We start from the raw sequence: 9,029 nt of genomic DNA on the forward strand, positions 1-9,029 counted from the left end.
ATTGGCTTTTAGGGCACATTTCCAACAAATTATAGATGAAACGGAAAGACTTCCATTGGAATCCTATTTAAATTAGGACATGTGTCTCTTAAGTTGTGTAGGAATTCTTGAAACCAAGAGTTAAGAATAACAAGTTCTTTATTGCCTAGAATAGAATACTAAAATAGATTATATTTGTCAAGAAGTGTAAAATTGTATAGGCGAAAAATCACACATTTGACTGAGTATGCTACTAATCAATTTTTACCTCTTACTCTAGTGTGTACTTCCAAAGGAAAGGACACGAAAAGCATAAATACCTCTTTAATTTCTATAATAGATGGACTAAAACAAATTATTGGGACTTGTGAAGTACAACAATGGTCTAAAGGGACGAATGGAAGTGATTGACACATACAGCCTTTTTTTTTTTTTTTTTTTTTGTAGGTGCTCATTTTGTATGGGCTTTTAATTTAATGTTTCTATTCAACGGGTGTGGTTATTGGTAAAAACTTGTTAAATCCATCAATCTAGATCATCATCAAGATCAGAACTTCTTGTAAAAAAAGAGTAAATAAATAGTAGTATAGATATATCATAAAATTGATTTCTTCCGTAGGATTGGGGGATCAAGCATTTTTGTTGAACGATAAATGGGTTATATTATATCTTTTCATGGTGGATCAGCAAATTATTGGGGTGAGCTGGATTTGAACCAACGTAGACATATTGTCAACGAATTTAAAGTTCATCCCCATTAACCGTAGCTTCCCATGAATTAGTGAATTAGGTGGGATCATTTTGTATAGAATAATAACAAATGTGCAAAATAACAAAGCAAAGAGCAAGTCAATTTTCATAATAAGGTCGATGAAGCCTTATTTTAGCCAATCCAGGAGCAATTATTCATGGATATTATGGAGAAATCCTTTCCAATGGAGATACATTCGTTACGTTTATATATGTTGTTTTACTAGTTTGTTTGTCCCAATCATTAATTCTCGTTGACCACTCCCTAGAGGAATCATTGAATCAATAGCAATAAGTCTAGTGAATGATCTGGAATGATTTGGAAGTGACAAAAATTTTCAGGTTTTGAAATTTGGAATTCTCGAAGTGTCTAAATGCATTCAAATTTTCCATACAATTCTTCAAAACATTCGGATTCCAAATTTTTTGGATTCACATAATTTTTTTTAACAGGAATTGAAAATTACATTCCAACTTGCACCCTTACATATGAGAGATATTACTACTTTAGGAAGAAGGAAATGTCTAAATAGCAGAACACAACGAGATAAAGAAAAATACCTTAATATTATTATTATTTTTTTAATTCAAGGGACAAAATAGAATTGGTTGATTCATTACACTATGTTTGGATTAGAAAAATAAATTTAGAATTTAGATAAAAGTCAAAATTTATAAATTAACACGTACCAATTCTCTTATTTGGATTTATAAACAAGGAATTTAAAATTTCCGCATAAAAAAAAAATTTGGAATTTGAGACTTCGAATTCTCATGTTTAAATTCCATGTAAATATATGTCATTTTCTAATTTCTATGATTGAGAGCTTGAAATAACAAATTTCGTTTTCAATTTCATTGTAATCAAATAAGAAAATTCATAAATTCTGGAAAATAAAATCTCATCAAAACCCATAAATTTATAAATTCATTAAAATCCCTCAAATTCACTATTCAACACCCCCACACAAACCACCCACTAAATTTCTTCGTCCAAAGAAAAAGTAACCACCCCCCGCACACCCCCCAAATTTCTTCGTCCAAAGAAAAAGTTCGTAATTGAATTACTGTGAATAACCATTCAGAACGCAAAAGCAGAGGGCAAATAGAGAAAGAAGGTCGTTGAGGTCAAAACTCAGAGACGCCATTAGCGCAGCGCCATAACCCACTCGATCTCACCAAAAATCCGAGAGGGTTTTGTAAGTATCTTTAATATCTCTCTATCTCCTTAATTTTGGCTTGAATTTCTGAATTTGAGGCTTCTCTGCCCTATGATTTATAATTTACGTATGAAGGATTCTTTCTACTCTTGAGTTGTAAAATAGGGTTGAAGTTAAATTTGATCATATTTGGATTTGGGTAATGTAAAATGTCTCAAGAGGGGTTGTTAGGCCAATTGGGACTCTTCTTCCATGGTGTTTGGTCATTTGAGACAAAAACAAGATTGGGATGGTCAGAATGGTGAAGATAAAACGGGGTGGTGCTACCATCGGAAGAAGAGTCTCCCATGGTGTTAGGCCATTTGATGTTGGTGATATTGTCTTAAATTTGATCATTAATTATGTGTGGGTATTGGTATCTTCTCTACATTGTCTGGTTTTTTATGCTTGAACGAGAGATTGCAAATTTTGGCATAATGTTAGGAACAATGTGATACACTCTGGCCGTTTTCGCATTGCTGGGATAGAGGTTCATTATCACTTCTCTCGTTGATTAAAATCGTACCCACCAGTTGTGTACTTGTTCTAGTTATAGGAAATTTGGTTTGTATTCACCTGCAAATTATGAGACACTCATTATATGGATGGGCACTATAGAGTGGTACATTGAATGTCGATAGAAAAGGGAGAATGATCTTATTTGTAAATGGGTGTGCTCTTTGCGCTCTTCATTCTCATCCTGATCTCCCAGTGCAGGAGAGATGTGGGGAGCGATAATAGTGCTCCCCTTTGCTAATTATAGAAATGAATGAAAATTTGATGTATTTCAGACTAGAATTATGATCACTATGAAGTTCTAATTTGGGGCTTTATTCGTCTAATATGATTGGATTCAGTGGAAACAAAGTAGAGAGTACCTGTAGTAATTCTTATTCACAAATTGTTGAGAGAGCTCTGGTATATTCAAGTATTTGACGAGTTGTGTGTGCAGATTGATTGTGCTTTTCTAGGGTATCTGTTTTGGAAGGTTATAATATTTCCGTTGTTCCTGCTACTCCATCACATAAGACAAACGGATTGTCAAATTTCTGAAAATTGCTATTATTCATTCCTTTTTTTAGGTCTCCACTATCTATATTTATCACTGGTCAGTGGTTCTATTTTCTTCGTAACGCTTCTAGTAATTTTATTTTTTATTTTTTATTTTTATATTCTATTTTTAGACAAGGTACCAGCATATTTCATGGTTTACTGAATCACAGATGACGTTTGTTTTTGTGATAGGGAATTATTCGAAAAAAAATGTCAGGGAGACGAAAAATACCATCATCTTTTGAGCGACGTCCCATTCAATCTCCAGGTATGATGCGGCATGGTCCATTGCCCGGGTCAGGGCCTACAACTGGCCACCAATCATTTGAGTCACTACCCCATCCTGAACTATTGGAAAATAAAATTGCATATCAAGCAGCAGAGATAAAACAACTGGCAGGAGACAATAATAGATTGGCAGCTTCTCATGTGGATTTAAGGCGGGATCTTGTAGCTGCAGAGGAGGATGTAGAAAGACTCAAGGCACACATGAGAAGCATCCAGACTGAGAGTGACATTCAGATCCGGGTTTTGCTTGATAAGATTGCAAAACGGGAAGCAGACATAAAGGCTGGTAAGGGTTTGAAGAAGGAATTGCAAAAGGCTCACATGGAAGCACAGAGCTTGTTTATAGCACGACAAGAGCTGACCATTAAAATTCAACAGGCCAAAGAGGAATTACAGAAAGCTCGACTGGATGTTCAGAAACTACCAGATTTGAATGCTGAACTTGACAGCTTGAGGCAAGAACACCAGAGGCTGCGGTGAGTCATTTAAGTTGTGCAGCTTACTTTCAAGTCTATTTGCCTATATCATAGTGAGACCCATATACTTTCATGCATGCCTTTATCGACAATTATTGCCACCGTGCGATTTCTTTTCTATTTTTAATTTCAGAAATAGGACTCTTAAGTATGTTTGTTCCCTTAGTGATGGATTAGTCACATTATACAGGTTGTAATGGCATATTCCCAATCTGTTTTGAGCAGTTCCATATTTTCATTTCATTGTGTTATTAGAGATTCAACCAAATTAGCTGAATGATTCGCCCAAAATATATTTTCTCGATTAAAGTTCACAGTTCCTATGTTTTGTTTTTCATTTTTTCATATCATTTGGGATGGGCTCTGAGGTTTCAACTTGATCTCCTGATTCTCTAAAGCTGTTGTGTGTACAAAACAGTTCTACTTTTGAATATGAGAAGGATTTAAACACAGAGCAAGTTGTGCAAATGAAAGCAATGGAGAAGAAGCTAATTGGGATGGCTAGAGAAGTAGAAAGGTTGCGTGACGAGGTCCTGAATTCTGAGAAGAGAGAACATGGTAACTTTCATGCCTGTCTATATCATATTGATAACAGATAAAGATTTCTTTAGATGATTATCGTTCTGATACTTTTGCTAATAGTTCTAGCACCAAACACACATACTGGTGGATACACAAATCCAGATTCGCATTTCCCACGTAATATCCAAGGTGGTAGTGCGAATTTTGATGGTTATGGGAGGCCTTATGTTTCTTTCGGTATTCGGCCACCAAGAGATGGAATAGTTCCATATGGCAGCAGCAGCAACGTAGCTGCTGGTGTAGGTATCCCAACTGCTGCTGGTGGTGCTATTTGGGGACCAGCTTATGATTCCTCGCTTGATGCAGCTGCCCCTAGCTCTGGGGTTGGTGCTGTTTGGAGAGGTGCATATGATTCTGCGCTTTCTCAATAGTGAATACTGGACAAGACCTTTGGTTTCCAGGGCATAAGGCGAAAGTTTAGTGCGGGTCGTAGGATTGAAGGGATTATTTTCTTCTTTTGGTTTGTGTAGTAAGTTGAATGATGCTTTTTCCATAGAGAATTATCGAGTATTGGTAGTGATAGGTGTAGTAGAAAAAATTGTACAAGTTGTCTAATGCACAAGCTATTTATTTTTCAATCTTTACAGTGATAACAATGATGTAGTTGTAAATATATAGATATTGATTGTAAACAGAATTACTCTTATTCTTATTAGAAACTTAGAAACTCCAAGGAAGGTAAAGCAACAAAGCCTAACTTGGGGAATAAGCATCAGCTAACTGTGTGCCAGCAGTTGTGGTAATATAGAGGATGTAAGTGTTATCCGGAATGATTGGGCGTAAAGCGTCTGTAGGTGGCTTTTTATGTCCGCTGTCAAATCCCAAAGTGATCCTGTGAGTAACCAAAACGAAGATTTATCCTCCATAGCCCTCCACCATTGATGCTAGGAATAAGAAAGAAACCCTACTTTGCAAGTGTTGCAGTTGTAGCATAAGATGGTTGGATCGTTCTTCCATGCATCGCAATCTCTGCCGTGTGGATACGTAAGATTTTCAGCTCCGTCTTCCTTCTCCCAAAATGTTGCATTTACGTACTTCATTCCACATATTGTTGGTGGCTTGCAACATCCAGACTATGAAAACAACAGAATTCAAACTAAAAATCAAATGCATTGTACGTGATCATTAACTCAGAAACGAGATCAAGAAAGTGAATATCAAGCCAATGCTGATTCCGCATTGAAGATTTTGCAACCGTAGAAGATCTTCAGTTACACAATCGAATGCCGAGTAATCCCGACCACTTCTTTCCTTGAACTACTGGCTTGTCTGTCATCTCTGTACGTATTATAAGTTTCAACCTTCAGCTGCTTGATCACTTGCGCTCTTTAAACTCTTATCGCGTTCTCAAAGTAATTGGCATTCTCTGTTAGGGTTAGGCTCTTAGCTAGCTAGCATTGCCACTATAATATAGTAGAAAAGGGTCAGGCTCTTAGCTAGCTAGCATTGCCACTATAATATAGTAGAAAAGGGTTAGGCTACTTCTTGTTCTTCTTCTTTTCTGCAGCATTCTAAGTGACTACTAAGTCAAAGTAGAACTTCAACTTTTGTTGATGCAAATTTTCTATTCAAAGGAGATAAAGAAGACAGTTAGATAGGAGAGATGTAATACTATAACTAATGCTAATGCTCAAAATTTGCAAGTTAACAAATTAAAATACTAAATTTTTAGAGGGCTCGGGATATGAATGGACTCAAAGGTTTAAGTGGTTCACTCCTTAAAACAGGGCTACATCCACTGCTTTGCTCAAATTATATTGATTTGAAGACTAAAAATAGCGCTCAGCTAATACATGCATTCTATCTCTTTTCAGTCGTCCGACCCAAATACAAGAGGTTCCCACCCCTTTGTATAGGCCCTCAATGAATATTTTAGCCTTAGGTTTTCCCAACTTGGCATTTAATGTGCCACATATGTTGGCTATCATGCTGATACATTTCCACCTATCAACCAAACATTCGGTGATGAAGTGACATGTGTTCAGCCGAAATGATGCATTATGTCAAAGTGATGCAGGCCGGGCATCCAACTAGGCTTTGGTTATCCAACCCTGCCTCTCTGAGTGTCGTATCGACCACCTTTACGTCCCATCTTAGATTGATGCCACTAATTGAGGGCCACCACGTGGCTTGATTGACATTTGGATAAACTTATTCCTAGAGACTTGTGCCACAAAGCTGTCAGCCTACCCAAGTGCTTTTGGCGGTTGAAAAGCTCTTTACAATCTTGGTCAGGTTCAACTTGTAGGCGGTTGGCTATAGCGCTCAAGGGTATTCTCTTCTATGCTTCTTGGGCCTTGGGCTTCTCAATCTCCCTTGGGCTTTTCGTGGCTTCCTTTCCAGCCTGCACCATTATAAGGGCCTAAATGTTTTCCACGTTAACAACTAACTGCTTTTATTGTTCACATGTAGTCATAATTCTAACTAACACTAAATAAATAAATACAAGCTAAAAAAAGTAGTAAATTGGTTAACTGGTGGTTGTTCGACATTCTTAAATATATTTTCATCTATGTTTTAAAGTTTTGTATCCAAGATTTCCAGCTATATGTGCATGTTAATATTGTAAATTGATGTTTAAGTTGGTAGCTCCAATTATGTCCTAGATATCCTTACAAATCACCTAGCTAGATATCCTTACAAACCACCGATCCTCTGAATAGGTGGGGAAGGACAAACTGTCCTACACTACATCACAAACTACTTTCTATAGCAGCCAATAAATGCTATATAAATTACAATGGAAGAAGCCACGAATTAAATAAGTTTTTGTTAGATCCTTTAGAATTTATAACAAACAATGAATCCAATTTTTGTATTTTTATGTGTTAGAAAGGCCAATGGTGGGAAGTATCATGTGTTGGGAGGGAATGCCAAAGATGTTCTTGCAATTCAAGTATCAACAGTGGATTCTGACAGTGCTTTTAGCCCTAATTCATTTTACTAGCTCTCCAATTTATATCTACTATTCTATAAAATTATGTCACTTATTTTATTCTTTGTGACTATTATGTAGAGTTGGCTAATGCAGGTGCCACTAACAATAAACCAATAAAATTATTTATATTTTCTTCTTTCTGATTATCTCAAATCTCAAATCTTCGGTGATTTTTCTATTTGGTTTCATTTATTTTGAATATGTTGATTTCTAATTTTTTTTTTTTTTTTTTTTTGGTTCATTGAAAAGGGGTACTGTAAGACCTTGAAATTTTAGAAGTGTTTTATGAACTTTGGAGTGCCTATAAATTTTACAATTTATAGTTCCTTTCAAATAGGTGATAATTTTACTTGAGTTCAAAGATTATTTTGAGGTAAAAAGATGAAAGTGGACGTCATTAAGAGCTCGTAGCATTTTTCGGATTACCTTTTAGAATTAAGATGAAATTGTAAAGTAATTTACATGTTGGACCAATGAGTAAGTGACATGTGGTAGCCAATAAGTGGCTAGCTTGCCACGTGACAGCTGCTGGAGTGACCAGCAAGCAGGAGTGCTGATGGTTGTGTCAACTTTCTAAGGCAACCATTAGTAGTGCTTACTAAGCACTCTTTCAAGCTAGACGTGTAGGATTTCTAGATGGCAAAAGAAATATATGGATGATGATGGTTGAGGTGTTGCCAGCAAGGTTCTTTAAGTGCTTATTCAACACACTAGGAAACTGCCGCCTTCTCCTTGTGTAAATAGGGAGCTGCAAGCTGAAATGAAAACCTCAAAAGGAAAGAAAAAAAAATTCCCTTCAATCTTTCAAAATTCATAACTTTCAATTCAGTAATCCGATTAAGGAACGGTTTTCGCCTACATACTTAGTAAATTGAACCCAACGTTCGAAGGTAAATTTTGAGGATTATTACTTAAGTTTGAATAATTCGTTCAGTTTGGGATTTGTGACTAATTAGACCCAAATCTTCGATTTCAAGCTTGTTTTTGCACTATTTGAGGGCTTTGAAGCCTATTTGATGACTGGAGAACGATTTCTGAAACATTAAGGTAAAGATTTACACATGATCAGATTGCTGGGATTTTGTACAAGTTTCATATGAATGAGATTTAGAGAAATATGATGTTTGATTCGAAAAACTTGAATTTGGACTTTAAAGGACATTTGTATGGAACAAATAAGTTGTACTATTGATGGATTGTGTTTCGGCAGAAATATATGTTGAAATTCTAGGAAAAATAGACCTCAAAACCGCTGGTTTCATACCAGGGACTAAACTGCGAAAATAGTTTCAGTTTTGGTGTAATTTGGTAAATTACTGAAAGTTTGGGACCTATTTGAAATAATAAAAAGATGAAATACAGGATTTTTATTCTGGTTAAGTGAATGGTCCTTGTTGGATATAATTGTTGTTATGGGAATAAAGTTGAGTCATTATATATGGACATATAGTGATATATTGTAATTGTTGAACTAGGGACTCCAATTCCTCGTAGTGCTTGCGTTTAATCAAGGTATTGTTGAGAAATATTGCTTTCTTGGCCTGGAGACCAGGTAGGGGGATCCTCACTTGCCCTAGTTATGGAATTTTGTGAATGTATGTATATGCAAATATACGAATGCCAGTGAAAGCTGCATATATTTTGCTGTGACAGAACCACGAGGAAAAATGGTTTTGTTTTATATCATGATATTCATGTTATTTTATGCTACAAATTAAAGTGATGACTTGAGAGTGAAAAGGGCATAGTGACCACCTTGGGTTT

General features: G+C 36.0%; 1 protein-coding gene across 2 annotated transcripts; it reads left to right on the forward strand.

Annotated features, from left to right (window-relative positions):
- Window positions 1-1,737: 1,737 nt before the first annotated feature.
- LOC137731955 (FLX-like protein) lies at window positions 1,738-4,964 on the forward strand. 2 transcript variants are annotated; one of them, XM_068471224.2, is made up of 4 exons: window positions 1,738-1,928; window positions 3,174-3,745; window positions 4,164-4,303; window positions 4,388-4,964. In XM_068471224.2, the coding sequence occupies exons 2-4, from the start codon at window positions 3,192-3,194 to the stop codon at window positions 4,696-4,698; spliced, it is 1,005 nt and encodes a 334-aa protein (XP_068327325.2). In that variant the 5' UTR covers window positions 1,738-1,928; window positions 3,174-3,191; the 3' UTR covers window positions 4,699-4,964. The 2 variants fall into 2 exon arrangements, with proteins under 2 accessions (XP_068327325.2, XP_068327327.2); XM_068471226.2 differs by having other exon boundaries at window positions 1,791-1,928; window positions 3,250-3,745.
- The last annotated feature ends 4,065 nt before the right edge of the window (window positions 4,965-9,029 follow it).

The sequence above is a fragment of the Pyrus communis genome, chromosome 16 (assembly GCF_041283825.1).
Source record: "Pyrus communis isolate YQ-2024b chromosome 16, ASM4128382v1, whole genome shotgun sequence".
Lineage (NCBI taxonomy): Eukaryota > Viridiplantae > Streptophyta > Magnoliopsida > Rosales > Rosaceae > Pyrus > Pyrus communis.

Excerpts from the sequence above, each read along its gene's own strand:
- LOC137731955 (XM_068471224.2), top strand. The coding sequence starts at position 3,192 with ATGTCAGGGAGACGAAAAATACCATCATCTTTTGAGCGACGTCCCATT. Across the intron at positions 3,746-4,163 it reads CAAGAACACCAGAGGCTGCG|TTCTACTTTTGAATATGAGA; the intron begins GTGAGTCATTTA and ends TGTACAAAACAG. Across the intron at positions 4,304-4,387 it reads TTCTGAGAAGAGAGAACATG|TTCTAGCACCAAACACACAT; the intron begins GTAACTTTCATG and ends TTTTGCTAATAG.